Source organism: Triturus cristatus, chromosome 3_1, assembly GCF_964204655.1.
Source record: "Triturus cristatus chromosome 3_1, aTriCri1.1, whole genome shotgun sequence".
In the NCBI taxonomy this organism is placed as follows: domain Eukaryota; kingdom Metazoa; phylum Chordata; class Amphibia; order Caudata; family Salamandridae; genus Triturus; species Triturus cristatus.
The window spans coordinates 441,980,043-441,999,706 of NC_140583.1; the positions used below are offsets into that span (position 1 = coordinate 441,980,043).

A 19,664-nucleotide genomic window follows, 5' to 3' on the forward strand; every position below is an offset into this window, starting at 1 on the left:
TGCTGCCCTAGGTGTAAGCTGTATATGGCTGATTGCATACATATTTTCTCCACATGTGTAGGCTTAACAGTGATTAAATTAGAGATTGGGACATTTCTATCTACAATGTTACACAATACAACAGTGCTATCCAGCGGGGTTATCCTACTAGGGGCGGTAGTCCCCGGAAATTCTAGTGTAGGACACAAACTTATTTTTTTTGCTATGGCGGTCTTTAGGCTATGCATTGCCTCTGCCTGGAGAGATTCGGCCGCCCCCCACCTTCCAACAATGGCTGTCCAGATTTCTCACTATAGCTAACATCGAAATTGCCGTTTATAAACGTAAGGTTAGTAGGAGACGGAAAAGGGGCTTAAAAATATGGGCCCCATTTATAGAATGTAGGCCAGGAATGAGCTTTAAAGTGCAAAATATAACTTGTTTTTCCTCTTTTCGTGCTCTGATTAGGTTGATGTGATGTTTTGTTATATAACCGTATGTATACCTGTCTGTCTGTGTGGGAGGGGGGTTGGGGGTAGGGTATAAAAAAAACAGTGTGCTGTTAAAAATTGGTCTGAGTAAAGATATTTAAAAAAGAAAAAAAGCTGGACAGGTCACCAGCATTCCACTTTGTTTTACTTAACAAAGGCATCATTTAGAATGATTTTATTTTGCTTGGTACATTAACCTCTGTAAGTGATGCATTTAGAGTCTTAGGGATGATAGCTGAAAGAGAATACACTAAGCTGGTGGGACAAGAATTTCCCCAGCAATATGTAGGGATTAAGTCAATGATATTTTCAAACTCTTTTGGCAGTGATTTTGAATAGTTTTCTGGTCAACTAAAAAAAAAAAAATAAGAAAATTTGGGAAATGTACTCATCTTGACTTTAAAGAGAAACGAGAGACTCTACTGTTTGGTTAACTTTTATAACAAAGTCTTCTGTAGCTCAGTCAGGAAGAAAATGTGTCATTTAAGGTGGGTGGCAGTAAACACAAAAATGTGACAATGCTAACGAACAGTCCTCAATAGAACAACCCAAGATTTGTGACATATTTTGAATCTTAAACCACTTGCCATTCCAAGGCAATATACCAGTTACTTATGGCATCTAGCAACTCTTAGTCCTTCAGTAACTCAAACTTTACTAAAATACCAAAAAGCATGAATCAAATCAAGTAATTAGAGTCTTGTTTTGTGTAAAAAAAAAAAGAAATAATAAAGTTGCATTTCAATTGATCACAATTAAATCAACGCCTGCAAGGGACACCTGACAATATAAAACTGTATTTTATGAGACACAAGGCAGGTTATTACACAGCAAATGCATGACAATTCTAATTAGAAGATATATAGGGTACACCAAAACGACATACACCATGCCTCACAAATATGTATGTTTATTTTGTTCGGAAAAAGTAAGTGGTCTGGCTCATTACAACCAAAGTATTGAAACGTTATCCCCACACAAAATCATCATTTAGGCATGTCACATAAAGCGGTTTTTGTAGCTTTGCCAGACTTTAAAATAATGAAATGCAACTTGTTCCAGAGTCAGTAGCTTTAACAATTTAGTTGATTTAGCTAAGGATGTATACAGTCCTAAATTGGTACCTTTTGCAGTATACCGTCTTTAATTACTCCTTCTAGCATACATAATAGTGGGACTGGATTATCTGAGAGACCAAAATTGGAGGACTATGTATTTCCTATTCAATTAAAGCACACCTGCAGCATAAATACTCAATTCAGATACGCTTTTCGCATAATTTCATATTTGATGCTAGTAACATTGCTTTTACATGTCTGAACAGAAATTGCCAGGCTCTATACAACCCGGTAGTGGAGTCGAAGGAAGAAACTGGCACAGTGGTGTAAAGAACAAAAATACTGTAACCTACAATATATGCAAATAATGGCAAGTCTCTTTCTATAACATTGGTAATAATTAAATGAATGTGTGCTTCATATAGTTCAGTTAGAACCGGTTTATATTGCTAGCTGGTTTAAAACACTGCTTTCGTTCAAGTATTTCTTCAAGTGACAAATGTGAAAGATGCAAATACAAGAAAACGTATAGGCAATTTTTTTTTTACAACACTGTATAAATTCAGTAGCACTGTAGTAACTAATCCTGTAAAAATTTACCTGTATTTCGATTTCCTTACAAAGGTAACTATTACGCCACATATTACAGATGGAAGACTAGGATCTGCCTTAATTTTTACTACAAGGGTCAAGTATGTTGCATTAACAATGAGTGCTTTGAACACATTTACTAATACAGATTATTAAAAAAAAAAAAAAAAAAAAAGTATTTTTACAAAATCAAGCAATTGTGAACCTACTGACATTATCAGTCAGGTTACAATGATTTATAAAATATCACTGTACTGCACTACCGTATTTCAAGTAGTAAAATAATTAACTATGTTGCATTTAAAATACTGAAGATCATGCAAAACTGTAAACAAAAACAAAAAAAACAAAAAAACATTTGGATAGATGTGTTTTAGTTACATCAAAGAAACATCCTGTAAAACACAATACTTACAAATTGTAGGACAAGCATTAAAAATGGCCATTCAATGCACATATAAATGTGCACAACAGACTATGCTTTTAAAATTGCAAACCTATATAGAACTTAGATGGCTTCCAAAACAGGATGTATGGAATTTTTCAGTTTCAATTACTTTCAACAATACAGTAAATATTCAGGGCTCATTACGATCTCGGGTGGAGAGCGTCCGCCCGACACTCGGAAGCTTTCCCACCACCTTGGAGCCCTTCCGACCAACTTGGACGGTCTACAGCCCGATTAAGATGTTTGCGTTCGTAACGTAAACCGCCCGGTCATTCCGACATGGTTCCGACCAACTTGCGGAGTATTCCCGTCAGTCTGAACTGCACCGTAACCCCCTATGGAAGGCGTTCCTGCCGTCGGGATTATGAGGTTGGTTTCCAACAGCCTTTCCGCACTGGTCTTTCCGACCTGGAATGGCTGTCAGAAAGTGACTTTTGGGGCCAATGCCAGGGCCCCCTACGCCCCGCGGCCTATAGTTGGTGGCCTATGGGGTACCTAGGGTACCCCCCCTGTAAAACCCTGCACGGTGTGCCATAGGGTGCCTGCGACGGGGTTCCGGGTTTTAAACACACACCTCTTGTCCCAATAGAAGCATTAGTTATGGCCGGTTCTCGGGCGTAACACAAGCTCCCATAGGAAACAATGGAAATCCGACGAACAGTGTTCGGTTGCATTGTAATCTGGCGGTCGGAACCTCCGACCGCAAGTCGGTCAGTCCAGAGTCTGAGACAGTGTCGGGCGGAGGCATTCCTCCAGATCCTAATGAGCCCCTTAGAGCGCTTTCTCCAGATTATGATTAATTGGTGGATGGGCCATTTCTCTATTCAGACAGAGAAAATGTTAACCTTCACAATTAATGTTTATGTAAAAAAATTATACATTTATTTTAGCTGTTAAACTCAAGATGTGAGATTTATTTTAATAGCTTAAACCATGGTTTAAATGTACACCATTCTGTCATTAAGTTACAGAGAACACCGATGGCTCCTCTGGGAACACTCATACACAAATATAAAAAATGACTTTGCCCACAATGTCTAGAATGAATGAATAATAGTTTAGCTAACCCTGCTTAAGCATAAGAAAAGTAAAGGAGCTTATACTTTAGAGAAATATTATAGTTCTTGGCAGCAAGAATAATATTGTTTCTTCAAATAAAATGTATTTCTTTATTCATGTCCACATTGAAAAATTGTCTGGGCACCATAATTGTGGCCAACAAAATGACCATACTGAGGGAATTACTAAGTATTTGCATTGGGTAAAGATGTAACCATTTGTGCAACATCTGCATATTTGAAAGTTTCCCTGAACAGAGTGTTTCACATTTGCTTGGTGTGAAACATGAGTAATGATTTTATTGAACAAACTGGACTAGCAAACAAGAAAATCCAAATCCACATGTATTTCAACATAATAGGAAACAAAATTGGCATTTATGAACATTTGTATATTTAGCACAGATTTCAAATACAGTTTGTCAGCTTCAGTGAAAAACTACCTTGCGCCTAAATTGTAAATCCTTAACTGTCACAACTCACTTTGGCACATAGCATAACAATTACAAAATATGATAATATGTGTGTTTTAATCTCATGTGCAAATAAGCATCACTCTGTAAACTGGGACTGAAATGATTTTCTGAGGGGAAAAGAAAAATCAATGGAATGAATACTTTAATTCCTTTGTCATTGTGTCCGTGTAAAAAGGACTTCAAAGTAAATTTTAGAAAGAGAAAGCTTTCCATTGAGGACTCGTGCTTATTTTCTCCAGTGTTGTCTTTTCACCGAAGAAGTGATTTCAGTCAAGCAGTAATACCAATGAATGCATAGTTCCTTTTATTTTTCTGGTAGATATTAAACTGGAGTGCAGATAAGGCACCAAGTTCACAGAACTTGTAAAATTAGGCGGGAGAAAATGGACAATTGGCACAGCTTTTCCTTTCTTCCTCTTTGTAGCTTTGCAGTTGAACTGAACACCGATACATTCCATATTTGTTCAGTAATATGTGTTTAGCTTTGGATTGCACATCTTCCCATTTAGAAGAACCACCAGAAGCTACAAATTCAAAAGAGACAATTCAGTTCTCAAATACAATATATCTAATACATAACAGTATATTTCATAGGACTAACATATAGTAATTGTTATTTAATAATTACTTCGCACAATTTTAAACACCAACTCAAAGAAGAGCTTTTAAAGTGACTTCGCAAGTTTTATCAAAGTCCCTTGTGTCACTTTCATATTACCTGACCGAAGGAACTTAAAGCTAAATGACTGCTGGGGGAGTGAGTAGTTGAGTCAATAGGGAGAGAAGGTGTTTTAGTATTTCATCAATAGCTTCATACAAGCCTTGAAGCTAAAAAAAAAAAAGCAACGTGTGTTTTCCAACATTAAGCAGCTTTCTTGCAGTTTCTAATCAAACATTAAGATGATTTAAATTCTGAAATTCATAGTACTTTATCAATGTAATTATCTGCCCGTGATATTGCCAGTAATTAAACACCGTAACGCAGGTGCTCACATGGTATGCGTACAGTTAAGGATGGCAAATCTCTATTGTATGCTGACTTCAGTTAAAGTAAAGTCTGAATAGTTCTATTGTGCCCTAACATTTATTGCCAACAACCTTCTGCATGAGATGGCAGAAACAAATATTAGCTATTTTGGAATCAGTAATGCTTCACAGAATGCCGATAAACCAAACATGGGCATACATGCTCATTGAGCTTTCTCCACACTTTCATATTTTCCAGAGCACATCCTCTCAGTTCAATCAACATTCTAACTCAATTAGAGAGAAGTCGACAGACGAGCGGTAAACCGGTGCATGTATGTGATAGTGTAAGAACAAGTGGTAAGCAATGTATGGATGCAATAGTGGAGGGGAAAGCTAACAAATTTGGAATATAAATTCACCTTAACACTCTGCTCTTGTCCCTCTACTATTCCATACTTGCATGAGCTTCCAACAGCATCTACATAAGAGATAATGGAACCACATTTGCTTATCAGCTTTACGCAAAAAGGTTTTTGAGCACTTTCAGTCCGGAGAGCATCATGAATGGATGAGTCCTCCAAAAAATATTGCTTGAAATAAGAAAAATAGCAAAAACCCCTAGGGCAACCGGAGGCCAAAGGCTAAGATACAAAACGAGTTACTACAAAGGTCATGTTCTACCATTTATCTAAGGGTAGCCCAATGAGCATTCACAGAGTTTGCCAAACCAGCATATTTTAATATATCCCTGTCTAACCAACTGCATGGACAAGACAAGTAGGAATCTTGCAAATACATCAACATACCGTCACAAATCTTGTGTTTTTGGTAAGACCAAATAACTGGAATGCAAATTAGGCATCCTCTACATCTAATAATGCCAAGCAATCACCCATCTTCTGTAAAATTATGCTTTCCTTCATTCACAGAACCATGTAGCTCATTTAAAGTCTTTGGGGTCGATTAGGATGTAGGGCGGATCGCCACCACCCGCATGGCGGTGGCAATCCGCCCTACATCCTTACCCGCCCGCCACCCATTCCCCCCCCCCGCCATATTAGTATGGCGGGGGGGGACACCGGCGGACGGAAAGACCGTCTGCCGGTTTTCCGCTGGTCAACTCGTCGACTGGGGGGAAAAAGGCCATAACATGGTGGCGGTGTCTGTGAGACACCGCCATTCATATTATGATAAGTGCGGAAATTAGCCTTTCCATGGCGGCAGGAAAGGCTTGCAGTCTTTGCTGTTTAGGGGCCCGTAGCGGGCCCCCAGTGTGTACCACGTGCCTGCCATGTAGTGCATGGCAATGCCGTGAACAGTCCATTTACACTGCGAGATCCACCCGCAATGTAAAGGGGCCAAGATGCGCCCGCCAGTGTGGCGGGCTCATCCTAATTTACATGGCGGGATCGCCGCCACTTCGGCGGTTGTTCCCTGGCTCCCTTACGGTGGCGGGCAGACTTTGTCTGCCCACCATCGTAATGGACCCCTAAGTATCTGACTATGGATGGGCCACCCCTCTAGGTGCAGCTACAGCCAAGAAGCGTTGTTAGTATTTCAACCATCGCAATTTATTTATTTTTTAAACTACTCTCTAATTTCAGATTAGCTTAATTTCAATCAAGCAAGTGCGTATAAAATTATTTTCCATACATTTATTCTGGGTTATTTTTTAATATTCTCTTGTTTTTTTAGTTTTAAATTTAATCAACGATTTTCTAGTAAGAAACAATACAAATAATAGTAAGTTTACATGTGTGTATGTATATACGGAAAATATTACTTACCCTGTAAGGATCTCTTTGTGGCATACAGTGCTGTAGAATTGCACGCTGTGTATACTCCTGCCATCTAGAGTAAAGCTTGGATGAGTGGAAACTGATTTTCTTAGAAGAAGTCTTCAAATTACTTAGTATGGTGGCTCCACATATGGCTGATAATGCTCATAGGCATCGGCTCAATTGTTAAGACTGTTTCTCTTCCCAGGGTGAAGATAGGAATGAAGCGTACAGATACAAAACGTGATGACCATGCATTACAAATAAAGAAAAGCTTCTGCAACAAACACAGGCTTCCAGGGAGTGAGGTGGGCGCATGTGAATCTACAGCACTACATGCCACAAACAGATGTATACAGGGTAAGTAATATGTTCTGTTCATAGCATCTATAGCTGTAGATACACATGCTGTGCATAGACTGTAAAGCAGTCTTCCATAAAGCAGAGGACATTAAAAGGACTGAAAGAGAGTACTGAATACGGCTTGGCAGACATTAGCTTGGACGTCCACACAGTTGTGTTTGGTGAAAGTGTGTGGAGTGGACCAGATAGCTGCTTTGCAGAAGTCAGGTATTGGGATGTTACTCAAGAATGTCATAGGAGCTCCTCTCTTACAACGAAGTAGAGTCTTGGAGGTATAGGCAAAAACGTTTGGTCTTTAGGGTAAAATGTCTGGACGTTTTGTCTTTAGGGTAAAATGTCTGGCTACATTTCAGCAACCAACATGTGATGCCCGCTGTGGAGAAAGAAACAGGCAGTTGCTGTTTCTTGTGGAAAGGTTTTTTTTGTTCAGTCAATACAATACACAGGGTCTCTTTTTACATCTAGTGTGTGGAGAGCGCTCACCAGCACTGAATAAGGATGTGGGAAGAACACTAGGAGTTCTACAGTCTGGTTGAGGTAGAAAGGAGTGACCACCTAGGCGAGAAACATGGGTTTGTCCCAAGGACTACCTTATATGCATAAACTTGGCCAAAAGATTTTTGAAGAGTCAGGGCCTAAGGTTCCCTACATGCCTAATTGAGGTAATGGCGAATAGAAAGGCTACAAAATCTTTCCCTCTTCTATCCCTCCACTATCCTTCTCAAACCAAATAACCAACATATCCACTTCTCAAATTTCTTTTATAGGTCACTATACTAATACTTTATGGATTCCGGAGTATCGTGCTACTCGCCAAAATAGCACTTCAACACCTCATCAGGGTTAGTAAGCGCTGCATAAATGCAATTACAATACAATACTTTCCAGAAGAGACACTCTCTAAAGGGCATGAGTGAAGTGCTTTGAAAAGAGGACCCATAAGTCTGGTGAGAACTATACTGAAATTTCAAATGGGGACAGGTGGCATCCTTGGAATTTCTTTTAGTCCCTCCATGCATGCCTTTATGGCTTAAACTCCAAAGAGTGAAATTTGTTCTTTGTTTTGAAGGTAGGCGACGAAGGTGGCCAACTGAAGTTTAATGGAGGTATAAGCAAGGCCTGCTTTTTGCAGTTGAAGCAGGTAATAGACATCTTGGACTGCTGCTGTGAGTGGGTTGACAGTGGGGGCAGCTATTTAACAGGGGGGAGGGGAAAGGAGAGGGGGGTGGGTGGGTGGTAAATAAAAAAAATAAAACACTTACCTGGAGGCCGGCCACCTCCTCTCACTCTTCTTCAGCTCCTCAACAGCTGAAACCAGGCTCCAGACTCCCCTAGCCAATCATGTAGGGTTGTGATTGGTCTGAGCACTGTGGTTCAGCACTCAGGCAGGGAATGGGAGCCTAGGCATGTTCTTCACCCAGGCTGTAACGCAAACCACTCCTCCCCATGGCCCCTGCTCTGTCACCCACACCAGGAAATGGAAAATTAAAATGATAATAACATTGGTTATTATCATTTTAGTTTTCCTTTAACTACTGTTTGCAGAGTCACCGCTGGTTGATGTGTCTGGGAGTGTAGTAGTGTACAAACCCCTTCCATTTAGCTGTATATTCATCTGTGAAGAAAAACAAGTTGCACACATCCGAGCCCAACACTAGATGTCAGGAGTATGCACAGCAGGTGCATCTACAGCTACACCTGCACGGACATCTAATTTGTTAAAACTTTAGTAATCTTATGCTTGCTTTAATTTTGGGGACGGGTGTAAGCAAAATGTCTCCAATTGGACAATCCCCTGCCCTGCCATTATTGACAGACAACTTCCTCAACACTTGAGCAATCAGAGGAAACATAGTGGAAAGAAAATTCTCCTACCGCATACGAAAGGAGCCTCTCGGGACTCCCTTCAACAGAAACCGTAGAACACATAATCGCTGGCAATGCATCTTCTCACAAGTAGTGAGAAAGTCCACCTGAGTGCCTATGAGGTCAAGGGATATCCTCACCCACCTCTGGGTAACACTGCCATTCATGGTCAGCACGGTTATTCTTACTGAGTTCACAGACCCTCAACATTCAGGCGCATGCCATATGGATGCCCACCAGAAAGACAAAGACTGCCGACAGAGGAAGTGAGTCCAGGCAGGCATGTTTGTAGACGCACCACACTGAGTTATCCGTAAAAACACCCTTAACGCCAGGCGCTTTGCTTGAGCACGTGCAGGAGACAAAAGGCCTCAATTCTCCAAAGCTTTGAGATGAGCTAAACTCCCACAAGTGGGGTATTCACGCACCACCAGGACCACTGCTGGTAGAGAACAAAAGGGTATCTCGCAAGGGAGACTTTCTGTCACCAATCATCACCAAAGATGTACTCCTGCTCACTGGGGAAATCCGGATGATAAACAGCACACCCCTGTGTTGAGCCTACTGGAACTGGAGGCACCCTTGAAGAGCCTGAGTGTGACTGCTCCATGGCGCCCTTGCTGAGCAGACTCGAGACCTCAGGATACATTGGGCCTATGGGGTTGGGGTTAGAGTCATTTTATAAAGGGTTGAGGCCATTCTAGAACCGATGTAGGACTTGGGGTTGGACAAAATGAATATAACCCAATCATAACCGGAGAAATATTAACAAATATTAACTAGGACTAGGAGAATTAGGAGCAGAGGAAGAGAAAATAGAGCAATTTTACTTTAGTTTCTCTTTCTTAAACCAGACAGTGTTCTTTATAGTACATGCATCATTTCTCCAGAATGTGCTGAATGCTCTGACCCTGATTCTGGCTTCTGATTTTTTAACTGTAAATCTGGCACATCCGTCACAAATCAGACTTTCTAATAGTGCCTGTGAAAAAGATAGGTGGAGGCACAATAAAACTCCCCCTCCTGTTAAATTATTTCACAATATTTCAATGAATGGTAAATTCTCACACAAAAGTGCCCAAAAACAAATATTTTTGTTCAGTTAAAGGCAGAAGATCTTATTGGCCATGTTTTAAAAGCCTTGTAGAATGTGGACATAGATATTCCTAATACAGGAAGAGCATTCCCACTCTTGGAAGTTAAATAAGAAAAAATAGATGACCCTTCCAGTCCAAAGAAGGTGGGGAAGTGCACAATGTTAGCAAATAAAGATCTCCATGCCAAAGTCGGTACATAGAGACAGACTCGTTAAGTAAGAAAGACACAGCCAGTAACAGCCAAAGCTCTGAGGCAAATGCAAACAGCTAGTGTCAGAAGCCAGTGAAGAGCACAGAGATGTTTAGAGATGTGCTACCTATGCGGTAGACCATAATCTAGAAATACAGGCATGTCCTGAATGACACATATACTGGTGCTTCAAAACCAGAAGAAATTATGGAGTAAGGTTAGCCCTATGGGGTATGAATGACAACTGGTGGCCAAAACCACCTTCTCTCTCTTTTCATCTAGCTACAAAGAACAAGCTACTTACCTTCGGTAATGCATTATCTGGTAGAGACTATCTAGCTGCAGATTCCCTACCTTTGAGTTTCCCAGGCGTCAGGCTGCATTGGCTATGAAGTCAAGGCACCTAGATGGGTGGCAACCAGGCACGCGGACGTCAGTACTTTTTGTATTTTCCACGCCAGAAGCGCAGAGCCACGAAGTAACTGACTTAGTCATTTGCAAAACTAGTGCCCTGAAAGGAGGAAAAAATAACCCTAGTCCTACTACATCAGTCCACAAAGCGGGGAGGCATGGGTGGAGCTGTAAGGAATCGGCAGCTAGATATAGTCTCTACGAGATAATGCGTTACCGCAAGTAACTAACTTGGTCATCTGATAGAGACTTATAGCTGCAGATTCCTTACCTTTGAATCAGATACCCGAGCCTTACCATCCCGGCGGTGGGTTGCGCACTCATGAACTAAGAAGTCTTGCAGGACTGAATGGGCAAAGTGCCCGTCCCTACGCAATTGACCATCAAGGCAATAATGTTTTGCGAACGTGTGCAATGATGCCCACTTTGCTGCTTGACAGATGTCTTGGACTGGGACACCCCGAGCCAAGGCTGCAGTCGCAGCCTTTCCCCTGGTGGAGTGGGCCCTTAATCCCTCGGGGGGCTGTTTCTTCACCAAGGCTTAACAAATTTTAATGCAGAGAATGACCCAGCGAGAGATGGTCCTTTTCTGTACTGCCCTTTCCTTCTTTGCTCCCACATACCCCACAAAAAGCTGGTCATCCACCCGGAACTCTATTTATTGTGCAGTCAAGGTAGAAAGACAATGCTCTTTTTGGGTCCAGTCGATGGAGACGAGCCTCCTCCTTAGAGGTATGTGGGGGAGTAAAGACGGGGGCAAAGTAATGGACTGACGCAGATGGAATGGGGTCACCATCTTTGGTAAGAATGAAGCCCTGTGGCGAAGCACCACTTTGTCCAGAAAGGACATGAGATAAGGAGGCAAGCTGGATAATACCTGCAGTTCACTCACCCTCCGGGCTGATGTAATTGCCACCAAGAAGGCTGTTTTGATGGTCAACTGTGCAAAGGCACGAAAGGAGCGCACATCAAGTAAGTGAGGACCAAATTAAGCTCCCATTGTGGCATAACAAAGGGCGTAGGTGGAAACAAATGAGCCAGCCCTTTCAGAAATCTACTTACAATAGGAGATTTAAAGAGAGAAGGCTGGTCTGGCGGTCGCAAAAAAGCAGACAGAGCAGAGAGGTAACCCATGAGAGTTCCCAAAGCAGATCCAGCTGGGCAAGAGTTAGAATGAATAAAAGGACAGTAGAAAAAAGCAGAAAGAGGGTCAATTGACCTTTCTATACAGTATAATACAAATTTTTGCCAACTGCAGGCGTATACCATCTTAGTGGAGGGCCGCCTGGCTGCCAGAATAACGTTAGTCTTCGGGAGGAATGTCATGCTTTCAACTGTGGCCGCTCAATCTCCACGCATGGAGGCAGGCGCACGGTTGACAGGTTCAGGTGGAATACCCTCCCCTCTTGCTGTGACAGAAGATCCTCCAGAAGGGGCAGCCTGACAGGAGGATTGGCACTCTTGCCCAAAAGCTCTGAATACCAGACTCTCCTTGCCCAGTCCGGTGCCACAAGAATGACTTGGGGCAGGTCACTTCTGATCTTCTTCAGAACCCTGTGCAGGAGTGGTATGGGCAGAAAGGCGTACAACAGGCCTAAGCTCCACTCGCGACGAAACACGTCGCCGAGTGATAGCCGCCTTGGAAACTCCAGTGCTCAGTACAGCTGATATTGTGCGTTCTCTTCGGAGGCGAACAAATCTATCCAAGGTTCTCCCCACTGTTGAAAGATCTTGCGCCACCTCCGACCGGAGACGCCATTTGTGATCCTGAAGGCATCGGCGGCTGAAATTGTCAGCCCTGGCATTCAGAGAACCTGCCAGGTGTTGAACCACCAGGGATATGCCCTGCTGTTCCAGCCATGTCCAGCTACGCAGGGCCTCTCAACAAAGGGTCCACCGACCCCACTCGGCCATGCTTGTTGCAGTACCACATGGCAGTGGTGTTGTCCATGAACACCTGCACTAGCTTCCCCTTGACAGAGGGAAGAAATGGTTTCAATGCTAACCGAATAGCTCGGAGCTCCAACAAGTTTATGTGGAGCCCCGTCTCTGCCGGGGACTATTGACCCCTGATCTCCACCTCTCCCACGTGGCCGCCCCGTCTCAAAAGTGACGCATCCGTCACAACTATGAAATCTGGTTGGGGAAGGGAGAGAGGTCTGCTGTTGACCCAATCGCGGTTCGTTAACCACCACTGCAGATCCTTTGCAGTTCCTTCTGAGATCTGGACCACGTCTGAGATTTCCCCGATGCTGCGCTCATTGCAACTTCAAGTCCCACTGCAGAGCCCGCATACGCCTTCTTGCGTGTCTTACCAACAGGATGCAGGAGGCTATGAGACCCAACAGCCTCAAAGTCAACCTTACCGAAATCCAGGATAGAGGCTGAAACATCGGAATCATAGCCTGAATATCCTAGACTCGCTGCTCGGGAGGATAAGCCCGAAACTGCACTGTGTCCAGAACAGCTCAGAGCGTCTGAGAAGGAGTGAGGTGTGACTTCGGCACGTTCAAAGAGAACAACAGCGAATGAAGAAGGTTCACCGAAGTCTGAAGGTGGGAGACAACTGCTTGGGGTAAAGCTGCCTTCAACAGCCAGTCTTCGAGTTAAGGGAAGACAGAAACCCCTAACCTGCGCAAATGAGCTGCAACCACTGCCATCACCTCGGTGAACACCCAAGGAGTACGGGTAAGACCGAAGGGGAGCACGGTAAACTGAAAATGCTCGCGGCCTACCTTCAACCACAAGTAACGCCACTGGCCCGGCAGGATGGGAAATGTGACAATACATATCCTGCAGGTCCAAAGCTGCCACCCAGTCTCCTTGGTCTTGACCTGAGCCACAGTCAGCATTTTGAATTTCTCCTTTTTGAGGTAGAGATTGATGGTCTGAAGATCCAAAATGGGCTGTAGCCCCTTGTCCTTCTTCTGATCAGAGAGTAGTGGGAATAACAGCCACTGCCTACTTCTGAAACTGGGACCCTCTATAGAACACCTTTGGCCAAAAGAGCTGTAAGTTCCTCTTGGAGCAACTTTAAATGATCCTCCGACAGCCGTTCCGGACTTGGCAGAATAGGAGGAGGAAAAGAAAGGAAAGGAAGAGAATAGCATTCCTGGACGATCTGCAAGACCCAATTGTCTGTTGTTATAGATCTCCAGCGGGGGAGATGATGAATTCCCCCACCCACTGGAGTAGTGCGGTCCTGCAAAATCAGCCTAGGAGTGCTTAAAGGCTGCGGCTGCCGGGGGCAGTGTGGTAGACGACTTCTGGCCTCCATTCGAGGACGAAATGTACCACATCCACGTCCACGGACGGCTTGGGTAGTCTGAGCGGGACGGTGGCTAGGACAGGGCTGACGCAGCTGAAAACCCTTTCCATTGCCACGAAAGGAAGACTGGCCACGAGGAGTGGAGGAGATAGGATTACAGTTTATAGAGCGCTCAAATGCCGGGGCCTCTTGGCGCTAAGAGTGAGAAAGAGATCTAAGAGTATTAAAACTAATCAGTTAAGACCCCAGAAATAGCCATGTTTTTATTTGCTTCCTAAAAACTGTCATACTTGGTTGAAGTCTGAGTGTAATGGGCAATTGCTTCCACAGCCGAGCTGCACAATGTGACAAGCTTCTACCCCCCCCCCCCCCATCTAGCTCTACAGACTTTGGTGGTACAAATGAGGCCAGCGTTAGCCGATTTGAGACTTCTGTTGGGGATATACCACTGAAAGATTTTTCACAGATCGGAATCCCCTCCGCCGTATACAGTCTTATGCACAAGGCCTTAAAATCCATGCGTTGCTGTATTGCAAGCCAATGTAACTAATTAATAGCCGCCGAAGTGGGGTGACCTTTTGGGATATTCAGGAGAATTTGTGCAGCCGCATTTTGTATGGACTGCAGTTTGGCCTTCTGTGCCTTGTCAATACCCACGAAAAGAGCATTGCAGTAATCTAATCGGGATAAGACTAAGGCCACAACAGCAGTTTTTCGAAGCTCCTGAGGAATAAAAGGGAACACCTTGCGCAATATCTTCAAAATGTAGAAGCAAGTGGAGGTTACATGATTGATCTGAGCAGAAAACCCCAGTTGATCGTCAAAGATGATCCCCAGGTTCTTAACTTTCATGGATGGTATTGGGCACATGCCCGCCTCTACCAGCCACCATGTGTGATCCCACAGGGACGGACCGCCCATGACCTCAGTCTTATCCGTATTGATCTTAAGGAAATTATTGCACATCCAGCTCATGATGTGCCTTAGACACTCATGGAATCTAGCAGCTACCTGCTCCGACTGTTTTGATACCGAGATGATGATTTGGGTATCGTCGGCGTAAGACACAAACGAGAACCCATGCGGTCTAATGAGACTGGCGAGAGGGATCACATAGATATTAAACAGCGTTGGTGACAGTGCCGAGCCCTGTGGGACTCCACATGGCAGTTTTCTGACTGCAGACTCTCCAAGTATACAGTTTGCTCCCTATCTACTAGAAAAGAGGAGAGGAGGGACTGAGCCGCCTCCCCAATCCCCACTGCCTTCAGCCTTTGCACCAACACTGTGTGATTCATGGTGTCGAATGCTGCTGATAGGTCTTCACCTCTAATGGGTCTAGTGCTGGCTTTTTCAAGATGGGTCTGATACAGGCCTTTTTCCAGACCATCGGATAACTCCCTGAAGTGATCACCTGATTGAGAATGGGAGTTAGATGTTTACTCATGGTCTGGGACACCTGATGTATCACAGTCGGAGGACAGGGATCCCATGGTGACACCGACTTGGTGGAACATATAGATTTAGTTACTTCAATAGGAGAAAGTGAGCGAAACACGTTCAGCTGACAATGCAACGGCATATCCTCCGTGGTGTCAGATGGACCGTCATCGCCTCCCAGCCTGTTTTTCCGAAGTTCATCATAAATCATATTGATCTTATTTTGAAAGAAATTGGCCATTTTATTGCAAAAAGCCGAATCAGGACTAAAGCTGGTGTTCTGAAGCGATTTCGATAGTAATGCAACATTTTTTTAAAGTTGCTTGGTAGAGTTAGTAGCCTCCGCTATTTTAGCTGAGTAGTAGGTGGTTTTTGCTAAAATAATGGCTTCTTTATATTGATGTAGCGTGGAATTGTATATTGATGTAGCGTGGAATTGTAGGATATCTTATGTTCCAACCTATATTCCATTCTCCAAGTACGTTCGGCTTTCCTGCATAGAACTTTCAGCTTTTTCAATTCCGGTCCGTACCATGGAGATGGTGCCAGCGCTCTTCTAGGTTTAATTTCTTTCAGTGTGGCCACTTTATGTACAGCCTTGGCTAGCCAGCTGTGAAATTGGCTAGCACCTTTGTTGTTATCTGGGACCTGAACCGGGGGGCAACTATTAAGTACCTGCTCTAATTCAGTGCCTTGGATTTTGTTCCACTGCCTGATTTTTATTTTCGCTGGTTTCTTTCTATCCAGCTGTGCGGGTAATGAATACTGAAGGTTAAAATTAATTGCAAAATGGTCAGTCCAGGGAAGAGGTGCGGGATTACTAAGTGTGACATCCAAGTTAGTGGAGAAAATCCCATCAAGTGTATGACCCGCCAGATGTGTGGGGCCCACCACATTTTGATGGAGACCATAAGATGCTAAATTATCAAGAAGCCGGCTAGTATCGGGACTGTTGTTAAGTTCCAGATGGAAGTTCAAATCACCAAGAATGAGGAGTGAGTTGGAAACTATAAAAGATTCAAGCAGGGTCTGTAGAGCCAGGGAAAAAGGGGCTCTAGGGTCCGGCGGTCTGTAGAGAAGTATCCCATGTTTTGTGGAAGTGTTGTTAATTTTCACCACAAAACGAAAAGGAGAGGAGAGGCCCAAGGATCTGGCCGCAGCTCGAGAGTCCTTGAACCTGACCAAGGCAGGTTCCATCAAAAGGCATTTTCATCAATTGATAAGCCCATAAACCTTCAAATAACTCAATTTCTGTCTGACTACCAGTTGCCCAACACCACCTAATGTGGGTTTAGAAGCAGTCATAGCACCGAAACCGCTTTGATGAAAACCACCAAAGAGATGCTAACTGGGATTCTTACACAACAATCGGTCGCTCAAGCCATCAAACATCTTCACTGGCTGCCCAACAGGCAGTGCATTAAATGTAAAGCCCTCTGCCTTGCCCACAAAGCCCTGCATGAAGCCGACCCGAAGTTGCTTGATCATTCATTCCAATGGTATGTTCCAGGATGCTGCTTAAGATCTACGGGCACCCGAAAACTAACTGTCAATAGGTTAAAACAAACCAATTGAGGAGGAAGAGGTTTTGTGAACTCCACAGCCAAGGAATGGAAGGCACTTCCCCTTTCGATTAGGTCAATTCCAAATCTCTTTCTGTTTAGACAGCACCTAAAAACCTGGCTTTTTCCTAAGTAGCTCATTATACATGGGTACGCTCTGCCTTAGGGTTAGAGCATTGACCCCTTTGGGTATTTGTTCACGCTCAATAAATTACTTTAACATAACAATATGTTGCTGACATGGAATCTAAAAAAGGAGGAGTTATCATGATTGAACTACATAAGGAACTTCGATTTGAGGACGTTAAGGTAAAGTGATACACAAAGGTGGGCAGGCATGTATCTGAAAGGGAAATGGACAAGGCTATTGCTTTAGCCTTCTCAATGTCTACGTCTCAAACACTGGTCAGGAATCTTTTTTGAGGTAGATAACAGCCAGCATAAAGAAATGGAACCCAACAGAGTTGCTCTGAGTGGGGCATTTTGATGTTGCCTCTGATGCCCAATCTAGGTAGGCACTCCCATAATATATTCAATGGGAATCCATTCATGGCCCTGAAAACAGGACTAAAAGAGCTTGGATTCAAGACACATGGACGAATAGATTTTGTGACCGAGAGGAATACACGTTTTTCTCATAAGTACACAGATCCCATTCTAGGATTGTCTTGGCATAGGGAAGACAAGGAAGGAACGGTTCCTTACCTGTAGTTCTTGTTCTCGCGTAGGGGTATTTCCATGATAAGTCATAAGCACTTGAATAGTCCCGCCCACGTACTGGGACCCCGGAGCACTTCTTTACAAATATCTTCTTAAGCTGATATTTTTCGCCTTTCTTCAGGAAGGCCTGCAAAGACAATTAAGAAATAGAAAGACAATAGTGCAGCCTAAATACATAGGCTACACTAGTCGCATCCTGATCAAGAATTGAAAAAGGTAGCCAGCATATTAAATTTGTGTAGTTTTTGTAGTATTAAACACACAGAATAATCTACTTCACAAAAACCCTTCTTTCATGATAGAGTTGAAAGAAAAGGAGAGAGAGTAGCCCCATAGGCTGCTATTATACGCCTTTGAAAATAGAAGCTCTGCCTTTAAGATTCCAGAGACCACCAATATCCCATCATGCACTGCTAGTGGCAGTTACTGAAGATCTTTTTTCCGGCTCCTGCTTTCAGGACCCTGGAGCATTGAGCTTTAACAATTTGGTGTTTCTCTTCAGAATTCACTTCTGAATTTAGCAAATAACTACTTCACTCGACGTCTTTGGTCTTCCTCTTCGTGTTTCTGTTTTTTTCTGACAGAAACGTTGCAGTTTTTCACTCAAAAATGCCATCTGTTTTTGATAAATGCTCAGACTGTGGTAGGAAGAAGGCCAAGACTGATCCTCACACAGTGTGCATAATTTGCCTTCCTGCTTCTTATGTTCCTGATGCTTGTTCCATCTGCTTCAGGAAGCACAGGAGAGAAGAAAACAGCAAGCCCAGTCTTCAGGTGGGACTCCACAGCGAGGAGAGGGTCATTGTGTAGTAAGGACTCCCTTAATACGTACATACATTGTTAATTTAGCATAACCACGTTCGATGTTAGAATGCCATCTTGCTGCTTTTGCGCACGACACTGCGTTTACATGTTATTGCTTAAACAAACTGCTGACTCGAGCTTTGCCTCACACGAAAGCAATCTGTTGTTACCATCCCGAGCTCTGCGCAGCGACCTTGGTCTGTACATGGTGTGACAAACAGTCTGGGTTGTTAGACAATGCACGTTTTCCACTCTAGGTTGATCGACCCACTATTTAGCCATAACACACAGGCAGCTGCAAATACCTGAAAGTTGGTGCTTTTAATATTACAGACATCATGTTTAATATTCAGACCGAAGACGAGCCTTCCTGCGAGAAGACTCCTGATGCTCCTGTGATGTGATTTCACTAAGCTGATCTTTGAGGTATGGGGTCCCCTATTCAAGCCTAAGAGACCTTCTATTAGCATAATAATAATATTAGCTTCTTAGTAAAGGGAAGGTGGTAGTATCCACTGTCATTATAACATGATCACCCCTTTTATATTCTATGGTATTGTAACGATGCTGATGGTTTTGATTTTAATCATTTGTCTGCTTGTATTAGCCAAAGTACTGCACCTTAGGACACGTGGTCTATAAAAATAAACTCTTTTTATTTTCACCGTGTCTCCGTTAATTCTTGTTGTGGACTGATGTGAGAATAATATACGAACAGGTATTTCCGATTCCCACCATTCCTGAGAGTATACTGAGTCGCTTGTTCTGGGTTGTCTTTTCATTGGGACCGCCGAGCTAAATCTCGGATAACGAATGGGACACTTATGCTAGCCGGATACTGGGTTCTGAGGTGAGTTTCTGGTACACCACAATTCACTGAGGTCCTGGGGTTCTACGCATAGTTCTGTGTATAAGCAGAATCCCTGCAACATGGCGCACCTAACGTTTGGTCTATGAGTTGAAACGCCTTAGTAGTGCTTGTATTAGTCCACAACACCCTCATTCTTGTTTCCGGATAACAAGTCTGACGGATTTTAAACCTACCTAGTTCTTTTGATATAGGTTCCTTCAAGCTTGATCATTAAAAAGGTTATT

General features: G+C 43.3%; 1 protein-coding gene across 2 annotated transcripts in view; it reads right to left on the reverse strand.

The window, feature by feature from the left end:
• Window positions 1-1,364: 1,364 nt before the first annotated feature.
• The window catches only part of SLC30A4 (solute carrier family 30 member 4), a 288,377-nt gene continuing 270,077 nt past the window's right edge, over window positions 1,365-19,664 (reverse strand). For both annotated transcript variants that reach the window (XM_085644236.1, XM_085644237.1), the window contains one exon: window positions 1,365-4,625. In XM_085644236.1, coding sequence (XP_085500362.1) covers window positions 4,471-4,625 — 155 coding nt within the window. In that variant the 3' untranslated portion in view covers window positions 1,365-4,470. The remainder of the gene's footprint in view (window positions 4,626-19,664) is intronic.